At 41.2% G+C, this 27,275-nt stretch overlaps 1 protein-coding gene and 1 pseudogene across 1 annotated transcript in view; one reads left to right on the top strand and one right to left on the bottom strand.

Annotated features, from left to right (window-relative positions):
* Positions 1–467: 467 nt before the first annotated feature.
* Positions 468–27,275, bottom strand: part of RELL1 (RELT like 1) — a 51,827-nt gene continuing 25,019 nt past the window's right edge. Inside the window, exons 2-7 of the mRNA XM_006918940.3 lie at positions 27,029–27,253; positions 24,927–24,998; positions 18,324–18,381; positions 15,490–15,726; positions 12,552–12,690; positions 468–2,631 (exon numbers count right to left, since the gene is read on the bottom strand). Of these exons, the coding sequence (XP_006919002.1) occupies positions 12,555–12,690; positions 15,490–15,726; positions 18,324–18,381; positions 24,927–24,998; positions 27,029–27,253 (728 nt within the window). The 3' untranslated portion in view covers positions 468–2,631; positions 12,552–12,554. The remainder of the gene's footprint in view (positions 2,632–12,551; positions 12,691–15,489; positions 15,727–18,323; positions 18,382–24,926; positions 24,999–27,028; positions 27,254–27,275) is intronic.
* Positions 26,336–26,453, top strand: LOC112485533 (annotated as a pseudogene).

Here is a 27,275-nt window from a genome sequence, read left to right as displayed (position 1 = left end):
CGGAAGAGACTAAGGGGGCCAACGTACTAAATGCAACAGAGGATCCTGGAACAGGAAAAGAACACTAGTAAGACAATTAGTGGGATCAGGATAAAACTGTGGCTTAATTAGTAATAACATACCATGATAATTTTCTAGTTTTGATCATTGGTCTGTGGTTACGTACCAATGATCAAAACTAGAAATGGGGTGAAGAAAGAAGAAATGGGGTGAAGGGGATACAAGAATTCTTTGTACTGCTTTTGCCACTTTTCTATACATCCAAAACTATCTCCATTCTGGGAGATGGAGGGTGGGGAACGGTGTTACCTTGGGGGGAAAATCCAACAAGGAAAGTCAGCCAGATGATCACTGCACAATTCTGCCATAAGAATTTAGGCGCTGTAATATTAAGCTCCGTAAATTACGCTCCCACCTTATACTTTCAGGGAACAAAGCGCCAACAACTGGACCATTCAAAAACAACATGCTGTGTTTAACGTTTTTATTTTTAACTCTGCTTTGGTAGTACAAAAGTCATAAAAGTACAAACCAGACAGTTAAAAACACACTTGACACTCAAAAGGGTGAAAAATTTCCTTTACAAATTTTTACATCAAGGTGGTAGCCAACTCGTTTATTACACCAGGAGTTACTCCATCATTAGTGTTTTATAGCGTAAGTTTGTTGTGGATCCCCAATCCTTCTGAAGAAGGAGGAAAAACGCAAAGCCTGTAAACATCAGTTGCTTTGGGAACACTTAAGAATTCTTATTAAATAACAGAAACCAGTAAAAAGCTTGTGTGTTGAAAACATTGAATGCTTAACTTTTGGCATATTTGGAAGCTAGCCAGACAAAACCTGCTCAAGTAGTAGAAAATATTTAAAATGTACTCTTGGTATAAATACAATTTTAAATATTTTTGAGTATTCTCTTGCCTATTGTATTGCTATTTTTAAAAGTACTCTGACCTGAATAAAATTTAAAAATAATTAAAGCTGAAGAGTTTTATCCCTATTTTGGGGGCATAGCTTTTAAATGAACAAAAAATATGATTTTTTTTTAACTAAAAACTTTTGGTCTAGAATATATATATATACATATATACGTATATATATATACGTATATATGTATATATATACGTATATATGTATACACACACACACACACACACACACACATACATAATTTACACTAATACACATCCCCAGAATTCCTATTATTGCTACTTTCTGGATCTTGGTGAAATTTATTTCCATACTGACTTCCTCTATGCTCCAATCCACCATGTGTGTGTGTGTGTGTGTGTGTGTGTGTGTACATATACATATATATATATATCTTTTAATTAGTTGTCAGTAAAAATTCACATGAAATTAAACCTACCATTCATTCAAAAGGTTAAAAACTTTTAGTTTGATGCCAGAAACAGAACAGAATGAGTATATTTACAGTAAATACTTTAAAGTACATTTTAATGGAAATCATCTTTTGGGAGTCAAATGAGAAATCTGCCCTTTCTCTCTGAAATAAAAGAAGTGCCCCGGGCACCACAGCAACACTGACCAGGAAGCAAGTCTCAGAGATGCCCTGTGAGTGGACCCTTCACCCCTTGGCCCAGATCGACCATAAATGTACTATGATCTTTGCCTCGACATTCTTTCAGGTGTTTCATAAAGTGTAAGGATATTAAAAAAAAAAAAAGGCAGAGTTTTCCAAGCCCAAAGGGTAAATAACCACCAAGAAACTTTTAAGTAACGAGCATTAGTTACAAGATGGAAAACAACAAATGCACCAAGGAAAACCCACTGGAGAAGATGCCAGGCTCATCTTGCTCTGGAGTAGAGAGTTTTTGTTTTGTTTTGACCTTGGGGTTGTCACAACTAAATTTTCTTTGTTTTTATGACTTTAAATCATTTCCCCCTTTATTCAACGGACTAAAGAATTGCTTAGTTCAAGTTAAAATAAAAAGAAATTAAAAACGCAGTATTTTATAAGTGACCTAAGAGTGGCATGGTGGTAGCAGACATCGACACTGAATTTTTGGTCTCAGAATCCAAAATCTGCCAGCCGGCTCCATCTCGCTCTGTGATCTCTTGGGGGATCAGTTTCTCGGGGCCAGACTAGGTTATCTTCAAGGGCCTTTCACCACTGAAGAGTTCTCTTTATCTTTTGTAACAGTTAAACTGTAAGAGGATCTTCTTACAACCAGTAGTAAAATAGGAGTAAGGGTTGGGAGAGCAGAAGCAGTGTGCACACGTGCACACACACACACACACCTCGACAGCATCGGCACAGACTGCACATGAACAGTTCCACTGAACACAGCGATCACACTGAGAAAACCGTAGTGAGTACGTTAAGGCCAGGGATGGCGGATGGGCAGGGGTAGTGGCCGAAAGTGGTGGGGAAGATAAAAAATGAGCTCTTTTCTTCCCTGGAAATGTAATAAATTTTTCAACAGACTTTTTTAAAACCAAAACTTGTTTCAGAGCCAACTGAATTCTGTATCCTGCATAGCAACAATATTCCCTTTTAGCTTTTATCCCAGACTCCACGAGAGAAATCGTATAAAAGATAAAAAATATTCCGTAGGCAACTTCGTATCTCGTAAGTTCTCAGTCTTTTAGAATCTTCAGATAAAGTTGTTCCTGAAAGAGAAATCAAAAAAGGTAAAGCTTTATAGAAGGTAAACATAATATCTCACATTAATCTGCCTGAATATTTAAAAACAGAGAAATTATAATCTGTCCTCACCCAGTCCAACCCCATCCTACAACATTCTTCCCCCACTACATGCTTCTTCTAGAATGCAATCTGAAGAAATTCAAGTACCACAACTTCAAAAGGACCTCATTATCAAGGTTTTATAAATGAAGAAAGAATAGAATTTGAGAACCATAATGGACTAAGGGTGGACATTCTCCCTGTGAGTCATGTATCACCTCTTGGAACAGTGTTCTCTCACTCCTCAGCCACATTCTGGCAAGTGAACACGCTCAGCCACAAGGAATCTTATATGTAGTATCAGGTAAGGTGTTTTTCCCAAGCCACACCAAACAGAGTTAACTAAGGATCTCCCTCGAGCACACAGGGCACCTTGGCCAGGATCTCACTGAGCAAGTAAGAGCACAGTGACGAAATGTCCGATCTTGGGTCTTCGTTGTACCTCAAGGGCTGTGCATGGTATTAACAGTTCTCTCTTTTCTAAAACTTCTTTTGTTTTGATTTTTTTACAAGTCTCATCTAAGTGACAGACAGTTAGATACTCTTTTACTTTCCTGTTTTGAAGGCTGAGATAACCCAAGACGGGACTAAAATTCCAGAGCTGCCTGTGTATGTTGAAACATACACACGATGCAGGCCAACCTACATCAGGTTAAAGAAGAAAACATTCTGTTGTCTGTCACAAGTGTGTTTGTCTCTAAATGCTAACCAAAAACAGAGATGGAACTAAATTACAAAAATATAGAGAAATAGCAAAAGTTGAGAGATATCTTAAGTATTACTTTGTACTTATTTTGTAGCTCATCCTTTAAGATATATAGTCTACTATTATCCATATTACCCTACTGTCACTCTGTAATTTATAATATTCATAGTGGTTATGAGAGAGATTTACCAAACTAAAAAGGTTGGGTAAAGGACCCTTAGCTAAAAAGGAAATAAAACATTGTCCCCCAAAGCAGCACAGATCAAGTTATTAATTATAAATGAAATAAGTCATTCCCCACACTGCACTGCTACAGCCTAGCATGGCTAGACTACAGATTTGAACTGTAAAAGTGAACATAGTCAAGTCTGGGAATACTTTCAATTGAGAGTCAGTTAATATGGAAGATGCTAGCAGGGAAAAAGGTAGAAAGGCCAGAGGTGGAGAATTTTTTTTAAAAAAATGGTCCTAAGAAAAAAGTAAAATAGCAAGAGAGAATCTTCCCAGTAAAACTTCAAACTAGGCCATTATCTAGAAAATAGGTATTCAACTATTTTTATATCTCCTCTTGTTATCATCTGCTCCCTTAGACCCAGACCTCTTTGCATCAAGGAAACCAAGGTCAAGGGTGAGGGATGTCAGGCTGGGAATGTAACGTTTCATCACAGTAAGAGATTTCATTCCAATATAGAACTTCCTCTGTATAGTTATTTGCACAAATTTGACCAACTTTAAGGAGCAGGCGTGCCAGATCCAGGGCTGGGCTAGGAATGGGGGAGTCTGGAGCCAGAGGCCTGTTTTCAAATTCAGACCCCTATGACTAGCTATTGAAGCTTGGCCCTCTGTAGCACTTCCTCGTAGGATTATTAGGGGTTTTACATAAGATGATATATGTACAGTGCTTGAGATAAAGCCAAGCAGTCAGTATGCGCTCAAGGATTAGCTCTTGGGATTCATTATCATCCAAACAATCAATTGGCTTTCTTCAACAGCTGCCTTCTGTAAAACTACACTGAACACAGTGTTTTTGAGAGAAAAAGTGAGAAATACAAATTATTGCTTAAAGCCCTCACTATTAATACCAGAAACTAAGCCAAAAAAAAATTTAAAAAGGCAGGGGAGCAAATGGGTAGGGGGAATTAACCTTTTTTAAAGTTCTATTAAAAGCTCTATTAACAACACTGATTTGCAGTTCTGGGCTCACTCTCGCCACGAACACACACTTATTAACAGGCAGTATTTTACCGGCTCAGCAGCTCTCAATTTCCACGTAAGTATCTGTCTTATCAAGATGACAATGCAGTGGGGAAAAAAAAGACACCAATACTCTCTGTGGCTTGTAAATTTTCATCTGTGGCCTTGATTCCTGGACGGTGTCACGGTGCATTTTGCGCACTGTTACATTTCTTCTCATTTCATTCTACAGTTGTGAACATATCTATACTGATAAACACGGACTTTAAATAGGATTTCTTTACCACAGCACATTAATGTTAAAAGGTGCCTTCCAGATGGTCACAGCAGTCGGAAACCAGGAGGGGCCTGGCAGGAAGGCGAGGGGAGAGCTAGCGGCACTGGACGGGATGGGCAGGAATCAGGCCACAAGCCATCACTCTCGGTTCCCATCACCACGGGACCCTGCCCCCCACCCCCCCATGTTTAACAAGCCTGACGCTCTCTTTTGGGCACATTTGGTGATCACAGTCTTATACAAGTGAATATTCAGGCTGGAAGAAATGAAACAAAACTTCCATATATTGAAAAGATAATTCAGAAATCCCACGTATGCCCATTTCCCTCAGAAGACTGAGGGAGATTTAGAACCTCAGAAAAGATTTATCTGGAACGAATAAAGGAAGTTTATGGCTTACCTCACAATTCTAATGATAAAGATAAAACCCTGATTTCATTGCTAAGTTATGATCCCACAGAAGCCACACATCCAGCCATCCCTCCTTATCCAAGATCCCCAGTAGATGTCTAAAACCATAGAGAGTACCAAACTCTATTTCCATGGACTATGTTTTTTCCTACACACACGTGTCTATGATAAAGTTTAATTTATAAATTAGGCACAGTGAGATAAACAAGGGTTACTCGAACACAAGCAGTGCGATACCGTGATAGTCCACCTGATAACCAAGACAACCACTAAGTGACCAGGGGACGGGGAGCTCATGCAGCGTGGAGATGCTAGACAAAGGGATGGTTCATGTTCCGGGCGGAATGGAGCAGACGGCATGAGATTTCATCCCTCTGCTCAGAAAGACTCACAATTTAAAATCTGTGAATTGTTTATTTCTGGAATTTTCCACTCAGTGTTTTTGGACCATGATCGATGGCGGGTAATTGAAACTGTGGAAAGTGAAACTTTGGATAAGGGGGGCACTACTGTGTCTTCGATCCTTGTTAAAAAGGATTCTCTAGAAAAAAGAATCTGGTCCCTTTAAAAATTAGAAATGTTTTAAAACACTAGAAACCTAAGCAGGTGAACAGATAATGAGCACTAAGACCTCGAAGGACAGGGTGTTAAGGAAACATTTGATTACTAAGAACAGTAGCGGACATTTACAGAGTGCTTCCATGGGCCAGGCTCTGCCATGCTAAGCCTACTAGATTCAGTAACTCAATCTTCCCAGTGGTTCCATAGATCAATAATGATTCCCATTTTCTTAGGAGAAGACTGAGGCTTATGAGTTCAATAATGTACCAAGGCCACACAATAATAGTTTAAAAGCAGCGATTCTACGCCAGGCAGGCTGACCTGGATGCCCACACCGTCGCCCCCACAATGCACTGCCACCACAATCACTCCAGAGATGTCAGAGGGTCAATCGCTGGTCAGCAAGAGGGAGGAGCCCTGGGGTGGACTCTGCCTAGGGGGATATGTGCAGGGACAAGAGAGCTTGCTTTGCTGGCAATTCAAACAAAACAAAACAATAACCTTAGTTCCCATGTTGTCTAAATTCCAGGAATACTGACAAATATGTTTCATACTCTCTTCTGTGCACAGAGCAAGGCTGAGGAAAAATAATTTAGAACATCACAGTGATGACAGCAAAGTATGTTTTTAGGTCCACCCAAAACTCTCAGATTACATCCATAAATGTTTTGGAACTATTCCCAAAAACAAAGAACAAATAGGGCATTTCTTTTTATAAATTTCTATTAGTCATCAGTTTCAACAAAAAAAGGGGGGTGTACTTACATATATATGTTGTATAAGCATAGAATAATCTTGAAAGGAGATAGAGAATCCCAATATATGTGGCCCCTCTTGGGAAGGGGGACTGGGAGATGTGTGTGTGGTGGAGAAGGAGGGGTGTAGATACTGTGAAGCTTATATTTCGTTAAGACCTACGCAGTTACTGTGTGCATGTCCTATTTTTCAATTTTCTAAAAATGATTCGATTTCAAGTACTTTTAACATTTGATACCTTGGAAGCAATGAAGAGATTGAACAATCAGGAAACCCAAGTCCAGGCTCTGGGATTAACTCCCAGCATGACCTTGAACAACATGACCTTGAACAGAGTAGGGCCTCGCTACTCTGAAACCAGGGAGCCAAGGGCGTGGAGAGGAAAGTCTACTATAAAAACTAGAACAGAAACCCCAGGAGAGCATGGCCCTTGTCTGTCCATCCACAGTGCTGCATCCCTAAGGCCTGGCACATAGTAGGGGCTCAGTGAATACGAGATGTAATTGTACCTGAATTGACCTGAACCACAGCTCCTCTGAAATCTCAGAGCATAGTCTACCTGTAAGGAAAGAGAATGGCTCACGAACTTGGACCTGATCCAACACACAGCTCTAACAGACAAATAACATCGGAAGGTCCCCACAGGAGACCAAGATCACCCTGCCTGGCGAAGGCTGATGTCAAAATGATCGCTACTGTGAGCGAAACTGAATAAGGATTTTTCTCCCTTGTTGGAGAAAGCAAAGCTCCCTCGAACTTCAAAGCCCACCGAGCATGTTAGCTCCAAGGTGTGGATTCTTCCCCACCTAGGGCCTCTCACTGGGAAAAATTACTCCCTCTGAGCCTGGTTCTTCACCCATAACTCACAAGGCTGCAGTTTCTTTTTACAAATATATATACTATCACCCCTTTAAGACCAGCGAATCAAATGAAGGGGTTTCCATTCAAGATCGTTTTGCTTTTTATATAAATATATGTATTTTCCCCTGAAAAATATACAAGCTACAGAGAAAAATATTAACTTACTAGTGGTACCTGCCGTTTCTCACCATCTTCTCCCTCCCTGGAGAGTTAATAAAAGTGTGACTGCAAATAAAGCATTGTAACTTCCGCGAAGCCCCACAGGGACCCTCTGTCACACTGCCTGTCACAGAGTTCAGCAGAAAGTGTATTGCCTCAACGTTAGAGAAAATGACACCAAAGGTCACCAAAGCTGACCTTGTGATTGGTCAAGATGTTCTGGAGGGAAGACACATGACCCATGAAATCATCTTGGCAAAAAGGAGCAGAGCAGAGCCCCAGCAGAGTGGCATAGTTGAGTGCAGAATACTTCCCAGTCCTTCCTACCTCTTAATTTAAACCATCCTCTTATCTTTACAATGAAAGAAACAAGTCAGCAGAACTTTTCAACTGCCTTGTAACTAATTCTGGTTCCACCTCCAGTGAGAGAGGAATGGTTATTTCTACGGTCCTCTTAACATAGACAGGAAAATCACCCAAATTCCTAAGGGATTTGCCAACTATCTATTTCCAAGATGCTGTAAGAGACCAAAGCTCTAATGTTCTAAAGAAGGAAAAAGGGATTCACAGAACCCAAAGCTGATGCTTGAGGAATGTGTTAATAAATAACTAAGGCCACCAAGAATAAGATGAAAATTATTGATAATACTAAATATTTAGTAATTACTAACTCTGTGCCAAGAACTGAGTTAAGGACTTCCCATATACATTATGGCACGTAACTCCAGTAACAACCTCATTTTAAAGATGAAGAACCTGAGATTTTGAGGGGTTAAATAACTTGCCTAAAACCACTGGTAATTAGGGGCACAGTTAAAATTAAACTTAAGTGGTTTAAAACTCAGCTTTTAATCACTAGAATAAATTACTTAAATAAGAATTAATAGAACAGTTTCAATAACAAAACAATTTAAAATAAAGACCAGTGATAATGAAGACAAGGCAATGGCATATGCACGCTGAAAGCAATTTGATTTATTTAACTTTGAAGAACAAAAGCTTATTCTTCTAAGAAGAAATCAAAACACATTTTCTGTGGAAAAAAGAAACCATTTTAACTGCATTGCCAAAATAAATCAGGCAGAGGGCAAGTCAGATCTAACTACTCAGGCCAAGGGAAAAGGGTGAAAAGTATAAGGGCAAGAGGAGACAAACAACTAATTTTTTCAAAAAGAGAAAGAAATCCTGCCCGAGTTTTGATATTGTTCTGTTTAGGGCATTAAGTCTAGTTCCTAGTATCAACCACCTAATTAAAAAAAGAAAGAAAGAGACCTAACAAATGAGTAGCTATGCATCTGAATATCTGAATCAATTCTACAGTAAAACAGTAAAACAAGGCACTCCTTGTTTAAACTATTTGGCTAAAAATCCAAATTTAAACAAAAGCATTTTTCAAAAACAAAAAACAAAAAACGACAACTCTAAAAACTATTAGACTTAAAAAAGACACATAACACTCCTGTCCTACGTACTTTATTATCCACATTTTGGAGTAAATCTTTCAATTTGGGCCAGAACAAGAGATTAGGGCCCAGAAGGAAAAGTTTCAGGATTTCTCTATTTGGAAAATCAAGTCATGTTAAATATCCCAAACATACTCCTTCTGGGGATGAGAAATCTAAGAAGGCTAGCAAGAAAAATTTTAATGAATACATAATTTTTTAAAAATGTTAACGAATAGTCCCTTCCCTCCTTTTTTAGAGTTCGTGCTCTGCCGGGGTCATTGGACATGGCCACTCAACAGATGCCAACCCCAGGAGGCTCTCACCATATGTCCTGCTTTCCCTGGACCCAGCTGAGTGGCAAAGGCTGTGACTCCTGAAGCCAGGCTGCCTGGGTTGGACTCTCAACGCCATCACACGCTTACTGGTAACTCTAAACAAGTTGCTTAACTTTCTGTGCTTAAGATCTTCATCTGCAAAATGGGATGCTAACTAGTTCCTACCCGTCACTGCTGTGAGGATTAAATCCATTAATACATGGAACATGCCTTTCAAAGCATGCCTGGTACATCGTAAATACTCAATAAGCAGTAGACATTATGATTAAATTGCTCCATGACTCATGAGCATTCATGATAATATCCTCTCTCTGTTTCAGTTTGTTGGAAAATTTCCGTAATAAAAATTTTTATTTTAACTTCAAAATTAATGCCAAGATGAAGGCTCAGAAAACACATTCCCCTTTTAAGTCATTCGTGTGCTGATGTGGATGGCACGACACACTATGACTACCCTCTACTGAGAGCCAGATACATGCCAGACACTCCCTTGACACTTGCCTTAATCATTAATTTAATATCCTATTTCATAGTCAAAGAAACGGAGAATAGGGGCAGTTAAGTACAATTTCCAACTGGTAAAGTAAGGGTGCAAGTGCATGTCTTCTAATCAAATTCAATGCTCTTTTATAAAATCCTGGTGGATGACTATGTACTTTGCAAGGAATATCAAATTTAAACCAGTTAGATGTGGTCAGGACTTCAGATGACTAGATCTGATTCCTATAGTCAGACAAAAGACAGATTTTGGAGCAAGAAAACCAGCTAAGCAATCCTAATTCTTTAATCTTCCCAAATCTTGACTTCTTCCCTCCGGTCAGTAGTGGCCAAATCCAGCCAAAGGACATTAGCGGGGCCCTAATCGGCCAAGCCTTGCACTTCCTGCCTGACGGTGAGCATTATCTTCTTCCGGGTCTGCTCCGTCTCCATCTGGACACAGGGCCAGCTTGATGACTCATACTCAGACTGTCACTACCACCCACGCTTTCTTTGCAGCTAAAATGGCTGGGCCTTCCTCACCTTAGATTTGAATAGCCAGATGCTTCTCTTTGCAGACAGACTTTAACCTGAATCCTTCTCTAATTTACCAGGGTCACTCAGGATTCCAATTCTAACACCTAACATACCATCTACACTTTCCAATAAAACTTTCTGCAGTGATGAAATGTTTTGCATCTGCACTGTCCAGTATCCAGACCCTGTGGCCCTCTGTGGCTGCTGAACATCTGAAATGTGATTAGGGCAACTGCAGAACTAAAGTTTTAATTAACTTAAATTTAAGTAGCCACAGGTGACTCGTGGCTACCATATTAGACCAGGAAGCTCTAGATCACTGGTGGAAGCGTTCTCCCTTCATGGGTCCAGGCTGCCCCTTCATGAGCATCCTAGGATGGTAGAAGAGTGTAACTGGTCTTACAGCTGGAGACCCAGGTTCAAATCAGCTCCTCTTTCCAGCTATGTAAACCTGAACATGTAGCTTATCTTTTCCATTCACTGGGTTATCATCTATAAAACTAGGATAATAGCATGTATCCCATTAGGAGATGTTTATAATGGTGACATGTGAGATACATATCAGTACAATGCCCGGAAGAGCAGAAGACTACATTAGCAGCTTTTGTTACCATTTTCATCATCCTCTTCCTTTTCCTAAATTCCTCTTGGTTGCCTTCTTAAGGCACCAGTAACTGGCTAAGAAGCCAAAGACAGATTTCTGCTCTGTTCCTCTTCTTTAAAGAAAGGCTCTGTTCACCTCCTAAACTCAGGGGAAGGGGCCAGATCTCTCGGAAGGCAAGACTGAAGTAACTAGTGCTGGAAAGCTATCAGAGCCCCCCGTGTCTACACAATCAGGAGCACACTCTTCCAGATTACTTCCAGGTCATCCTCTGAGCCTGGGCGGATAACCAGAGAAGCTTCGCTCAAAAACCACTTCTCTCACCCACTCAGCTATACCAACCAAAAGTGAATGAACAATTAATAACCAGCAGCACTGACTGAGCGTTTCTTACATGTCTGGTCCTGGGCCTCATGTGCCATCTCATGGAAATCTCATGCCACCCGCTTAGGCAGGGAGCACCATTTCCATTTTCCAGTGAGGCATGAAAAACCAAACACCTTGCCCAGGCCTCAGTGCTAGTGTGTGGCAAACCGGCATTTAAACCTGCTTTCCTGACTTCAGGGCTCAGATTAACACTGCTATTTCCAGGGGCCTTCGAGGACCCCACCATCCACTCTCTCGAGACCCACCCTCCCCTCTTATGCCTTAATGTTCAGGCTCTGACGGTTCCTTTATAGATTTTGGAGCATGATCACTCCTGAGTCTTCACACTCATCCCTTTACATATAATAAGAAACATGAAAAGGATGAATGCTACTCAAGCCAAGACAGGAAGAAAAGAGTAAGATAAAAGCTAAGCCAATATTAAATTATTATAGGCTTTTTTTTTTCTTTTAAGCAATAGCTCCCAAAATTAAAACTCCCAAACCAAGAAGCCTTCGCTTTGCTTTTAAATTGCTTCAAAATATTTGGAGGAAACAATAATATTCCTACTGAGAGTATTTTAGAACTATGGCACATCAAAGAAAACTGGTTTTCAACTCAATGGAAAAAGCTTGCTCTAGCCTTTAAAAATCACAGTTTACCCAAAAATGACAATAAGATTATATTTCATTTGGCCTGCATGGTTTTTAAAAGAAATCTAATATGCTTGCAACATTTAAAAACCTGTGGAGATTTCACATTTAAAAGGTCTAGATTTCTAAATTTTTTTTTTTTTTTTTTGCGTAGACTCTTACATTAAGTGCCTCTGCTTTGTGGTAATGCAAGCTCTATAGATGGGTTATGTGGTTTCTGGTTTGCACAATCCCCATCACTCCAGAGTGTGTCATACGTAATCCTCTCCTCGTTATCATGCAGGCCAAGCCCCTGGGGGGGGCCCCCACATCTGCGGCCTCTTTATAAGGAACTCTGGACAGACGAGTAATCACATTCGGTCTCCTCCAGTCCTGCCAGTTCCAGGAGAGCAGGCTCAGTTCCCTGCCAAGTCATTGCTATACTCCACACACCCCGGGGAGGCTCTTAGTACCTTCCGCCACCACGTACCACCCCGTCCCCAGTGTCACCAAAACTACAACTCACCTGCTACTCTGTGTCACTTTGTTCTCTCTTCACAGGTGTCACAGGGACCTCCCCATTGACGCTTTCGGTCCCACTAACCGACATCAAACTTCTCCGCTCCTTCTGATTTGACTTGTGTTCCACTTTCGTGACTCTAAACCTGAGGGGCAAAGAAGAGATATGATGGGTTTTGCTCTTCCAGTAAACAAGAATTATGGGTGAATCAAAAATCATCCCCCCAGAGGATCCCAGCCCAAAGTTAGGACAGAGGGGCACTCTTGCCAGCAAATTCCCCTGCCCCGGGCAAACCTGCCGGCTGATTTTCACTTGATGCATGTCACGGACTACTCTGGATACTTTACAGAGCATGGAAAATGCATTAAAAACATGGTGCTCAAGTATTACACAGCCCCAGAGTTGTGGTTTCTAAAGCATCAGTTGTTTTAACCACAAAAGGCTGGATAAAAGCATGAGTAGTTTGCAAATTGGACGGACGTAATGACATAACCAAAATGTTCACTCCAGATATGACTTACACAAAGTATACCTGTCAGAGAATCCAATCTCCACATAAACACACACGCACACGCCCAACAGAGCCCCAACTATGCATTTTATCAGTTATTGGTCAGAATGAGGTTTTGTGTCCAGTTTTTGTCGTTTTTTGTTTTTTGGTTTTTTTTTTTTAACAAATTTGGGTTAATTTTCATTAAAGTTTAAGAAAAAAGTTAAGGAAATTTTCATTAGTGATTAAGAGAGGTTAAATTTGCTGAATTTGACTGTTTTCCTACTCCATCATCATGAAATCCCTGAAGTCTTTCATAACAGCTTCTTTCTAGTTCTGGCCTTAAGTTCCTTTAAAACGATCTCAAGTAAATTCTTTGTCCAAAATGAGATTACACACCATCAGGAGGAGAGAGACTAAGTAAGCGAAAGGAGGATTAAGGAAACGTTGTAACCACAGCTCTACCCTGTCAAACTGAAGACCCTGCAAGCAGCACATGCTGAAAAGCAGGCTGCTAACAGTCAAATGCTCCTAGTATTTCTACACCAAAGAAAGAGAGCTGGACTTGGGGCATTTAAAAAAGGCATGTTGAATCTGAGTTGAACAGTTCAGCAGATTTTTTTTTTTTAAAACAAACTATGCTTTGTCTAAACAAGCTACAGGTTCTCATTACATTCAGCATTCAAAAATTCCCATGACTCTGCTTCTTAATAAAGCAGCGTGGTCATGAGTTGTACTGTTTTGCTGGAAGTGGCAAACAGCCCTGCAGTCTCCTCATTGCTTATGCTACACATGATGAAAATCAACTGAGTTAAAATACTAATAATGATGATGATGATGATGATGATAACCACCATTTCTTGAGTGCCTTAAAGTGCCAAAAACTAATCTAAGACTTTTACCTAAATCAACTTATTTACTCACAGCAACTTAATGAGGTGAGTGTTATTTTCATCCCCGTTTTATAGAGGCCGGAACTGAGGCAGGGAGAGAAGCAAGAGTTTTTAGGTAGTGGTACCAAGACTCAAACGAGGGAGATGCAATGAGTCCAGGCTGCTCTTCCCACAGTTTGTCAGTAGAGACAGAAGGGTCACATATGCAGTACTGTCAACTTTTGCTCGGTGCTTCCCCAGTCTGGCTTCAGCATGCACGCTCGTAACCATTACTCTCTTCTGCCTGTCTAAACGTAGCATTAGCAATGCAGTTCCTGCGTGAGACTCAGAATCGAGACAGCAGATACTGCAAAAGCATTCCACTGCGAAAACACTCTACATGTAGTCGAAGTAATTCGTCGCTTGAACTGCAAGATCTCCACATCATATGGATCACACATAAATAGTACTTTAGGACTGGAAAACCCAGGACTCAGGTGAGGTGAAGTACATGGAAGCAGTCACAGGACTCTACATGGATCTTACGTGGCACCGACTGGAGAGCAGTGGACCAGCTCCATCGCTTTCCTTCTTCCTGGCACATGGCTGGACACATTTCCCAGACACCTGGCAGTTAGGTCAAGCCAAGTGATGGAGTTCTAGACAGTGGAACGTGAGCAAAATGAAATGTGCCACTTCCAGGCCCTTCTCACTAAAACCTCTTATGAACAATACTCTATGTACTTTCTCCTTCCGCTAGCGAACCTGGCAGAGCCACGAGGTGGATGACCTGGGACTCTGGATGACTGCTTGAAGAGCCACGCACTGATCTGCTGATTTCCACAAGTGAAACATAAACTTCCATTCCATAAACAGTTGATATTTGGGCTTTAACTATTACAGCAAGTGCGATGGTTAATTTTATGTGTCAGCTGGACTGGTAAAACTGTTATTTCTGGATGTGTCTGAGGTGTTTCCAGGAGAGATTAGCATTTGAATCTGTAGTCTGAGTAAAGGTCAGCCTCATCAATGTAGGGGCATCATCCGATCCCCTGAGGGCTTGAATAAAAAAAAAAGGGAGAGGAAGGGTGAATTCGCTCTTTTTGCTCAGGCTGGGACACATGTCTTCTCCTGCCCTTGGACATCAGCCGTCCTGGCTCTCAGGCCTTTAGACTTGGACTGAATTACACCACCAGCTCTCCTGGTTCTCCAGCTTGCAGACAGCAGCTCATGGGGCTTCATGGCTTCCATAATCGCAAGCCAATTCCAATAATAAATCTTCTCTCATCTATATCTATCTATATTTTATTGGTTCTGCTTCTCTGGAGAACCCTAATACAGCAAGTAATTAATTTTTTACCTCGATTAATACATCTGACATCTGATCCAGCAATAGCTACCTGTCAAGATTCCTCTGCTGCTGGAAAAAATGCAGAACTCAGACCAGATAACTCCTGAAAAGCCCAGAGGTAGGACCCGAGCCAGGCTAAGCAGAATATACTCTATAGTTAACAAGTCAGTACGAACCCACACACCACAGCAACAATGTCATACAAAGCCAAAGCATCCACAGGGATCTTACCTGCCCACTGACAGGACAGTGACCTCTCCTTGACGCCTTGGACGGCCTTCTTTGGACTTGCTGGCGGGTTTTATGAAGTGCCATCGCTTGTGCCTACACCGATGACACACATCCCTCTCGACAGCACCGCCCACTGTGTGCAGATGGTGGCCACAGATGTGCTTCCCTGGAGTGCCACCTGGTGACAAGGGCCCAGGGCTCACAGGTGGGCTCCCAGGAGTGCTGGGAGTCACAGGGCTAAGGTGGAAAGAAAAGGTAATGTTAGAACTGATTACTTAAAAAAAACACCAGCTAAGCAATCTCCCCCCGGCCATGTAAGAAGCAGGTTTAAATCAAAAGAAAAAAAATGCCTCTTTCATTTAAACAAATGTGCTTTGTGAACTGGTCTTAGGCAGCAAATACTCAGCTCTTATGACTATGCAATGACAGCTCATTCGAAACAGCAGTAATGTGATTTATTACTTCTAGAATGGAATTACTGGCTAGAAATAAGCCCCTGCTTCTAATGATGACGCACTGTTTGTCTTTAAAGGAGTACATTTCTTATAAATGACTGATCTCCATTCTCATGCAACCATACTAATTTCTCACACATAACAAAATGCCTGCCTAGATTTCTAAGCAAAGAAATGCTTTGGAGGATTGATAAACTTAAATTCAAATCAAATTATCAAATTACTTAGAATATTTGATCCAATCTAACTAATGCATCAAGGAAGAAAGCTTTTAGGTTAAGATATCAAAAGTGGTGCTCAAAAGAGATGCTGATGGAATTGAAAACAGTAATACAAAATAGCTAACAGTAGTCTAAGCATTTAATGTATGTTAATTTAATTAATATTTACAGAACCTTATAAGGTAGGTATTATTAATTTCTTCATTTTAAAAATTCGAGGCTCAGAGAAGTTTAATAAATTGCCAAGGTCACAGAGCTAATAAGTAATGGATCCGAGCTCCAAATCTAGAAAGTCTTAATTCTAGAAACTATGATCTTAACCATCAGATAGTGGTAAAAACAAAGCGATCGCTTTGATAATCTGGAAGAAATACAGCCAGACCATCCAAAACGAAAAAAGCAGAAGCATATAGGGCAGAGGTTGGCTACTCTCCAAAGGCACATGTCAAGGCTCTGGTCCACTAGGAAAGGAGGAATGAAGCCAGGACAGCGCTAGCCTGACCAGGAACCAGCCCTCAGAGGTGGTGTAAGTGGCTGTAGGTGGGTGTAGGTGGGGCGCTGCGTCACAGCAAATTCTGCCACCTGAGACTGTGCCAAGAGCCTCAGAGGCACATGGAAGTCTTATGACTGCATAAACCAGCCTTTATGCTGCTGAAACCAGCCTGCTTGCACATTAAGGAAGAAGTGTAGCCCATGGCTGAGGAGACAGTTTCAACCAATAGCGACCTGGTACTCTTTAGGGGATGCTCTTTAGATTGTTAAAATAAAAACACTCAGCAGCAGCTTTAGGTAAAACAACATTAAATTAATACCACACAGTAGAAGGTCGAATTCAAAAGTTTAACAACATTTGTTCAACAATCATTTATCAAGCACCTGCTGTGCATAAAACCCCATGAAGGCATTACATGATGCCCAAAGGTGACAGAGGCAAAGATACCGTGAGCTAACACCAGGTGTCTGTGCTTGGGGCTGGAATGCAGGAGAAGTCACAGCTTGTATGTCCTGTGACTACACCATCAGTTTCCTAAACTAACCTTCCTGCAGAGTCACCATGCTAAAATGCAAGGCTAACATGGCCCGTCTGACGAGCACATATTAAATAACTGAGATGGGCTGGGTGCACCACCTGCAGAATAAAGCAGAGAAAGGGCCACACTCCCTGCCATGTCACTAGGTCCCAACTGGCCTTCCTGGTCCTTCTTGCTATTCTCACCCCGGACTGAACCTTCCCAGGTGTGTCCCACACTTTTACATTCCAGGGCCTTTTCTCCTGGTCTTTCTCTGCCTACAAGCTGCCCCTGCCTCTTGTCTCTGCTTGTCACATGCCTGGCACAGATGGCACTTCTTCTGTGGCTCTTCCATGAGCTTCCAGTGGCCCAAGTCTCTACTTTTATAGCACTCTCATGCTCTCCACCATAAGGCCTCACACACGTCTCCGAACCCCACTAGGCCAAGTCCTCCATGGCAAGGATCTGAATGCCCAGCTCCAGCATAGCAGCCAGCATACAGCAGGCACTGAATAAATGCTCTTTATTGAAGAAATGAAAAATTATATAGCAACATCGTTCTGTAACTGATTAGGAAGGACTAAGATGCTCAACAACCATAACCTAAAAATGGTAATATAAAACTAAAACTTAGCAGGTGCCCCAAAACCAGCCCGGCTTTTCATTTACTCATCATTGTTCGTGGAGGTCATTCGATGCCTGCGGCATTTTGTATTCCTTATAATAACCCAATAAAGTTGGTAAAGTGGCTATCTACATCTTATAGGTGATGAAACTTGAGTTCAGAGTGGTCAGTTAACTTCGCCAAGAAGAGATGCTCAATAAGTGGCGGAGCTAAGACTCAACCCAGGTCCCCAAACCCAGGCTCTTACTTCCTCTCATGGCCATTCTCTAACACCGCAGTTCGGACTGCGGGTGACTCTGCCCCCAGGGCACGTTAACAACTGCAGAGACATTTTGAGGAGAGAGGGACACTGGCATCCAGTGAGTAGAGGCCAAGAATGTTGTTAAACATTCTCCAAGGCACAGGACAGTTCCCCACGACAAATGATTATCTGGCCCAAATGTCAATAGTGCCAAAGTTGGGAAACCTGCTCTAGCAAACAATTTAAAAACATGTCCCATGAAATGGAGGGAGGAGCACTCACCTTTCAGGATCATACAGGCTGTTATCTGCTACCATTGCCTTTAAAACATCAGCGTTTGCTAAGAGGTAAAAAATAACAAAAAAGTTAAAATGGCATGAAAAAGATGAGTAATCACAGAATTATCACAACTGAAAAGCTGTTGGAAAAACACCAAATTTAGTTCCTTCAGTTCACAGATGAGGCCTTGGGGCCCTAGAGAAGGGGGCGGGGGGTGCTTTCCCAAGGCAAACTCGCAAGATGTCACCAACTGCCAACAACTTTTATCACGTGGGGATTTAGTATGATCTAGACAGAGGAAAGCTGGTCTAAGATAGTTTTGCTTCCTACACATCATGACAATGTAACATTTCTCTTGTCTCGAACCACAGGGAAGATTTACATGCTGCTGCTCCTCTGAATGCAGAGCTTGTTTTGCTCAGTATGTAATAAAATATATGTCTTAAGAGACCAGTATTCTAATGATTTCTATGTGCCCAAATAATAAGCTCTAAACTCTGGATGTCCAAGTAGTATCAAGTTTATCCAACATATAATCCTGCATATAATATAATTTTCCAGGTGGGCCGTTCGGCTTACCTCTGCTTCCTTAACACAGAAGACCTTAGCTCAGGCCAGACAGCTTGAAATTTCAAGTGTTCATCACACATACAAGTTAACTTAATATGGACTGACTTAAATTAGATTTCTAATGTTATTTTTTTTTTAACAATCCATTTTGTACATGGCTGTCAACAAAAGCAAATTGAATCTAAGCTTCTGGGGTTCCTACCCACCGCCACGCACAGACACACAATGTTCTTGTCCCCTCTTCTAGAGTGGCCAAGCTCCCAAGGACAAAAGCCTACAGTGAATTTTCACCTTTCTCTTGTATGTTTAATTTGCAAGGCCAGATGTCATTACTGACTCCTAACCTTTCCATTGCTTTTTAAAGTTACTACACTTTGCGGCGAACCACAACGAATGCTCTAGAGACAAAAGAAAAAAAAGTCACTGTTTGCCATCAGAGTTAACACCAACACGTAACAGTTCACATTCCAAATGCCATCCCTAGAGGAGGAAAGTTAACTCTGGTTCCAACACTGCTGTTTTGCAGTGTTAACAATTAAGGGTTGATACAGTGTTTCTCAACTTTTTTCATTATTGCCTCACCCAGTAGCCTTTTTTGGTATTTTTTTCCTAATCGCCTTCCCATGAAATTATAATACTACAGATATATGACATATCTGTTTATGTACTATATGTATAGCTGTGTTTTATATATAAATATTAAGCTTTTTTGACCCCCACAATCTAATTTTCAAACACAATCCTTGCAAATGCATGGGGTTTTTAAAGAAATGGTAACACGGCATACCGTCCTTTTCGAAAGGAAATATTGTCTTTGCTTTCCCTTCATAACTCTCTGTGAGGATCCACAAATGCATTTCCAAACACAAGTTTTGCTCTAATAAGACTTGCCGTGACAAAGAAAGTGCTGAAATGGATTGACAGTGTCTTCTTTCACATGACAAACACACGGTACTTCCTGATATACAAACCGAAGTATGTTCTAGTGATGTCAATTGTGTTGCCTTTTGACTAATATTAAGGATACAGGAAAAAAAAATTTCTCCCAGGCAAAGGATTTAGAAAATACACAATAGTTGGCCAGTTGAAATATCCTGTCATCATTTACCAAGCTTCAAAACTATAAATAAAAAATAGGAAAAACAACCATGAAAAAAGGTATAAAGAAAAAGATAGCAGTCATAGCACTCACTTATAAGAATGAGTTTTTCAAAAAACAGAAATTTGAATAGTTGTCTCAGAAATCACTTACAGAATGATGACGTCCTTTAGAAACACAGAAGTATAAAATGATCCCAGGAAGATTATTAAAATACATTAAAATCATCACTAAAACTTGTTTTCTATAGACTCTGTTGTTTTCCTATACCTCATCCTTATCTCTTAGAAACAATTAGTAAACAGCCCCTTTTTTCGCCCTGAGTAGTTTTTCAGAGTAGACTCAAGTTCCTGTGCAAACAGCATCCACACCTACCCTGTCTGAGGAGGTTCTTTGGTATGTGGTACACACCCACCCACACACACACACACACACACACACACACACATGCTCAGGCACAGGTGCATACACCCTTGTCTAACTTCTAGTCTACACCAGCGAGTAATCTGTCTCTTGGGAACGTTTTTGGTTTCCTGTGATGAGAAAACTCTCTAATATAACACCACTGTTAGGACTTACACACATGCTTTAATTTGGTTGTAAAATCACTATAAAAGAACAATAATCTAAGTTCTGTTGAATATATATCTCCTCCTCACTGATAACTCCAATAAGCCATAAAATATGGTGTCCCCTACACTTCTCAGCATTCTGTCAACTATACCTCCCTTCCTGGGTTTGCAGAGAATGGGAAGAGTGAGCAACAGGGCAAAGAAAACCCGTTGAGCACAGGAGAAGGCTTCTAGTGGGCAGTAATTTCCAGAAAATGTCTCTTCTTTCCTGAATTTCTGCCTGATAATATGCATAAAGCAATCAAAATCAGGCAACAAAAATTCCCTGTTTTTTCTCCTACCACTCGCTATTCTCTTCAAAGTTCTCCCTTACAACTGAGGCAAGTCTCCCAAGCAAGAACTACTAACACCATAACCAAGCGAGAGTGCCTGCTATGTGCCAGTCACTGATTAAAAGCTCCACAGACCTTACCACACCTGACTTTCCTGACAACCTGAACAGCAGGTAGAATTATCACCCCATTTTACAGACGTAGAGACCGGGGCCTAAAGATGGTAAGTGACTGGCCAGAGTCATAGTTAGTGACAGACCTGGACACAAACCCTGGTCTGTCTGACTCTAGAGTGGGTGCTTTTTGCCCTGATGTTCTTCCAACTCCTTCAATGTCTACGTTGCTACCCGAATGATCAATAGTTCGATAGTTCACTGGATGTTTGCATAATCATTACAGCAAGTTTCAGAGACCTACTCAGTAATGACAGTTTATAAAGGAATCCTTTCTGCCATAATATAAATTGAGATAAAAATATCTCAAAGGGATCCCTCTGCCTAGTGTGAATAATCTGGCATACTTGGAGAATGACTACAATACTCCTGACTGTCGCTTTATCTGATGGTTTAAGGGCCCAGCAGAGGAACTTAGCTATGGAGTTGCAAGTACTTTCCAAATACCCACACAAGGCAGAAAAACCCCAATGACCTCGAAACACTATTCAATTCAGCCCAACTTAGAAAGAAAAATTCAAGGTAGAACTGTAGTTAATCCAAGCCTTGAGACTAGGAGGAAAATAATCAGTGCCCAGGTCACCTGATAAATTTACTCTTCGAGAGATATTTATCTAAACTAACCTGACTTGCAACATTCAAGACATGATATGCTGAAACCATAAACAAGTCTGTCACCAAGAGTACAGAGGTGAAATATTACTCCATTAGCCAAATTAAAAATGGAAAGCAGATTGGTCATCTATCGTGATTGAAAATGCTTTAAAATATGTAAATATAGGCAAAGAAAACCTAAATTAACATGGGAAAATGGTGATAGATGGATTGTACTTAATCATATACCTTTTTTTTTCAATTTTACAAGAGAAGTTATTCTAGTGTATGCTTACAATTAAAAAGAATAAGGAAGTTCAATTAACATCAACAGGGAGGACTAAATTGAATAGTAGGTTCAGAATCTTTTAATGACAGAGACTGAGGAAAAATAAAAATGGGTTTGCTAAAGCTATGGAGGACTTAAGTCTCAAAGGCAAACTGAAAAGGCTAGGTTATAACTGGTAAGAGACCCAAGTATGTAACTGATCACCCAGCGGTGGTCTCGGTGCAGGCTGGAAGCTAGAGAGGGCCACAGCTAGGACAGGAATATCCAGTGAGATCAGATGTCTCCTGGTGGCCACGGAAGACCAAGGGCTTCACAGAGGATCAGAATCCCCGCCGATTCTCACGGGCCAAATCACAGGCAGACAGGGGAAGGCACTGACAGGAGAAGAGGGTAAAGAATCAGACGGAAGGGAAAGAACCAGCGAGCAGAAGAGAGAGAATGAAAACTGTGCCTCGGGTGTTCCTCTAACGTACCTACTGGTAATCAATGCAGCAGAAATAAAAAGGCTACTGTCCAAAAGGAAAAGGACATAATTTAAACAGAAAAGAACAGACCTATCTGCCCTTGAGTGTGGGAATGTGGAAATTATATGATACGCATGCTCCAAGGACCGGACCGCGCCCCCTCTGCTGTAATGACGAGAAGGGCCCCCTGCTGGCACCATCCTGCCATACACTGGGGTGAGACCACGGGCAAGTTTCTTCCCCTCTGGGCCTCTGCTGCCTTGTCTGCAAAACGGGGTGGCAACAGGGCCCACCTCACAAGGTAGTTTTGAGAATTTAATGAGTTCACATTTCCTGAGTTTTATAATAGTGACTGTACGCTTTACCTCTTTGAAGGGAATAAGTTTACCAACCCGATTGCCTGTTACCACCAATGGGGCAGTAACAGCAAGTAGTTAAGTATAGACTCTAGAGTCCGATGCTAGAGTTCCAACCTCAGCTCTCCACTCGCCAGCTGTGCAACTTTGGCAAGTTAGTTAAGCACTGTGGGCCTCAGTTTCTCAACTGTAAAATGGGAATAAAGCATCCAACTCATAGGGTCATTAGTTCCTACAAAGCCCTTAGAACAGGCCGGGCACATAGCAGACATTCAGTGAGAACCATGAAGTTATAAATACTTCAGCCCTCACAAAGTTTCCACAGTTGACTTATTTCCATTGATTCGACACCTCATCCAGCACTCACTAATTTAGCAGCTGCTTCAGCTCTCACAAGCCCCAGTCCCAAAGGCCTCCCAGCTCCCCAAAGCCATGGAAGGCAGTTTTAAATGTACAAGGCACAGGAGCAATGAAGGGGCCGTCCACGCCATGCCTCACTGTGCACTCCTGTAATGGCTGAAGCTCTTATGCCAAGAACATACCTGCGTATTTCCCATGTAAATTAAAAACCACCTTTTTATGTAAAAGAAACACGCACCATCAAGTGCTCAAGAATAGTGTCGCCAAGTTTTTTTTTTTCCCTGAAGGAAGGTCTCTGGGAGACAGAGATCAAAATCCAAGTGTTCTGGTTTGCTTTGGTCTTATTTTTAACACCATTCTATTAAGTTTATTATCTTGTTTTACATTCGGTAGAAACTGAAAACTACAAACTAGGAGAGAAGAGAGGCGACGTTGCAGAGTCGAGAGAGACCCAAGCAGGCCTGGGCTGCTCGCTGACCGTGTGACCCCAAGCACTGGGAGCCTTCACATCTCTCTCTGTAAAATGGATATGATAATACCACCTTTCGAGAGATATTTTGGGGATTAAGGGAGATTACACACAGAAAGCATTTTGATCTGTACCAAATACATAAAGCACACTCTATAAGGAACAATGAAAAAATTATGCTGAACCATATGCAATGGCTGTTCCTCTACATCAATCGCATTGACTGACAGCCTGGGCCAGGCGGGTGCTCTTCTTGATACTGAGAATGGGGGGTAGAAAAAGGCTAGGGGCGGAAGGAGCAGGTATTTACTGGGCAGTACAGAGGTATTTCAACTTCTGGACAAAAGGCTCAGCTGCATCGGTGCACAATGTATGAGTTAGCTCTGACTAGAGTAAGGCAGAGCCCAAGGAAAAGGTTTTCTTTTAAATTTTCGTGAGAATGCAAAGTGTGGGGATCATGGCTATGGGGTTTGTGGGCAAGAAGTTGCACGCACCTCAAAAGTCACTGACCACATGGCATCGTCCTCTGCAGATAATAACCCATGTTCAGAACAACGACCTTATTTTATCTAAATTAATCTTCCATTTAAGAAGATGGGGGTTTAGAATACCTCTGAGAGGGAAAAAAAAATGCTTAAATCCATAGAGCATAAACCTTTCAAAAGTTTCAACACTTGAGAATAGATCACAGAACAGACAAATCCATAGACACAGAAAGCAGTGGTGGCCAGTGGATAGGGGTGGGGCAAGGGGATAAAGAATGGGTACTGATTTTCAGTTTGGGATGATAAAAAGTTTCTAGCACTAGATAGAGATAACACTGTGAAAGTACTTAATGCCAATGAATTATCCACTTTAAAGTGGGTATAATGGTAAATTTTACATTATGCGTCTTTTACCACAGTTTTCCTAAAAGCACAAAAAAGGGAATAGATAATATTTGAGCACTTCTTTTACTAAGCATTTTATGTGCAGTATGTCACAACAATGCTATGAGGTAAATATTATTATTAACCTCCTTTTACAGAGGACAAATTGAGGTAATGTGACTTTCCCCATATTGAAGTGAGGCCAGGATTTAAAGGTAAGCCGTCACCTCCACGGATGACTCTGCAACCTTCCGAAGACTGACTTAGAAAACTCACTTATTTGAAACACTTATGGTTGAATAATGCTGGAAGCTGTGCTATTAGTGAGCTCAGGCAAAAGTTGCTGCCGATAACTTCAGAACATCGACAGGAAAGTCCATACAAATCCTGACTCTTTGAAACAGGTTTTTAATAAAACATATGACTATTGAATTGTTCCAAACACTACAGCAGCCATACCTTCATTTTTCATGATGTAGTGGACAATTTGCCCAACGGTGTCACTGTTTTCATTTATACTGTCATTCAACTCTGAAAGAGAAGGAGAGGGAGAGGAGGATGGGTTACAACTGGTCACCTGTATCAAGTCAATGAGACATTCAGTCTTGGATTCCAAGACCTCACCAGTCTCCAGAAAGCTCAGCCGACCACATATGGTGCTAAGAGTCTAGGCCCTCTTCCTTCAGCCCCAGACTGCCTGATGCATAGCATGCAGTGACTTCCTTGGCCTATCAGGCATAAAAAGTATCAGAGCTGTCTATCACTCTCTTTTCAAGTCCAAATACCCGCTTACTTTCCAAGATAACAATTTCATGCATCTATATAAATGCATAATGCTATTATTTCTCTCTCACCATTTTGTTAAGCCCTTTGGGGAAATGGGAAAAAGAAACCTAATTAAAAGAAAAAAATTCTTCTTGGATTTTATTTTAATTGCAGATATACTATATAAATGTAGAGTATTAATTTATTTTATAAATTGGGTAATTATTCATCCACATTTATAAGACCCTCCTTTCAAATATACTTACAAATGATCTAAATTTTGGCCATGATTATTTGCCCACAAACTCAGTTTACTTTGGGAGATTCTATATTTCACAGTCTTTGAAAAAAAAAATCAAACCTCTACTCTGAAACGGGTCTGTATAATTTGTTTCAATAAAACAAGAAGGAAGAGGGAAGTTTGAAACACTCCAGCCTAGTTCGAAGAGAATGAATCGAGGTATGTGATGTCCACCCCCGTATCTGGAAAAGCGTCTTCTCCATCCACGGTTGGCCTCCTCCTCCATGAATATGCATGTTTGGTTGGACAGTGCAAATGCTGACTGCTATGCCACCTACAGAGGAGGAGGCTCCGCTTTCTGTTGACAGCTTGGGTTTGTTCATAAGCTTACACATGACTCATCCTGCAACCCTGTTCCTTCTCTGCCTCAAAGGTCAGTGACGGTGGGAAAAACCAACAGGCCGGCAAGCTGGCAAGGAATGAGGAAGCTCGACTCCATTCTGCCCTTGGGGCTGGCTGAAAGGGTGACCTATTCCAAATGTCTGCTTTCTGCAAAAACTGCCGTTTGAGGAGCTGAAAGTGATATGGAGAGTTATCTACTAACCTCCAAAGCCCAATACAGGAAATGTCCTTAAAGGATGGTTGGAAAGAACATCCGTGGAGAAAACAGAATTTCACCTCTTAGGTTTTTCCAACAACTCCATGTTAAGAGGAAAAGGTGAGTCATCTGAAGTTAATATTAAGGCAGCAGTTTTTGTCATTCTTATACTGCACTGTTCACACAATCATTTTTTTAATAAACATAAACTCCAATCTCATAGATTTAAGATAAGACCTTCCCCAGCAAAAGTAGTGTGCCCAGGTCTATGGCCAGGCCACCCTGAACAAGCCCGATCCCGTCTGATCTCGGAAGCTAAGCAGGGTTGGGTCTGGTTAGTACTTGGATGGGAGACCACCTAGAAGACTAGGTGCTGTAGGCGTAAAAAATAAAAAATAAGGGATTGTAAGCTGACAAGATCCTTGCAATCTGTGAGGTCAACCAAGGGTTGCCTCACCTAAGAAAAAAAAAGTGGTACGCTCAAAATGGTGAGAGCTATTTAATTTTCCCATCATTGCAATTAGAACCTAACTCAATAACAATAGTAAGGATTGATATTTATTAAGTGGCCATCTGTGCCAAACATCAAATGTGCCGTCTCTCTAAATTTCCCAAAAATCCTACTAGGTGAAGATTATTGTCTTTATATAAATGAAATTAGAATTTTAATTAGGTTGGCATTAAATTAATCGAAATTAAAATAAACTATACACAGCAGAGAGTCAGAGCTTTTCTAACTTGCCTGAGGCCACGAAGCAAGTACGAGTAAATTACCTGGTAGGTATTTAATAAGCGTAAGCCTGGCTTCCAACTCTAGGTGTGGTGACAGTGAAATCTGTACTGACACTACAACACAGCATCTGCTGTTAACATGTTAACACCTCATAGAGATGGCTGGTCTCTTATTTAAAAATCGTCCCCACCCACACCCTCACAAAAAGAATCCAAGTTACTTACCTATCTTTTCAACCTTTTCCTCCTCCACGTCTTGCTCAGCTTCTGTGGTACAACGATAGCCTTTCTTCTTAAGCAGGTGGCAGATGAGGACGCCAAAGAGACCCATGATGAAGAACACAGGGACAAGCGCATACGCGATATATTCTGGGTGTCCGCTCCCAGCATTGTTGGTAGGCGACGGCGTCGTCTCTGTTCTGGAGTGCAATGTGTGGCTGCCACCACTGTCTACAGGAAGAAACGCGTGTGG

Source organism: Pteropus alecto, unplaced genomic scaffold (genome assembly GCF_000325575.1).
Source record: "Pteropus alecto unplaced genomic scaffold, ASM32557v1 scaffold5, whole genome shotgun sequence".
NCBI classification, from domain to species: domain Eukaryota; kingdom Metazoa; phylum Chordata; class Mammalia; order Chiroptera; family Pteropodidae; genus Pteropus; species Pteropus alecto.
The sequence above is the reverse complement of the archived record's forward strand: the minus strand, read 5'-3'. Positions and strand labels throughout refer to the sequence as shown.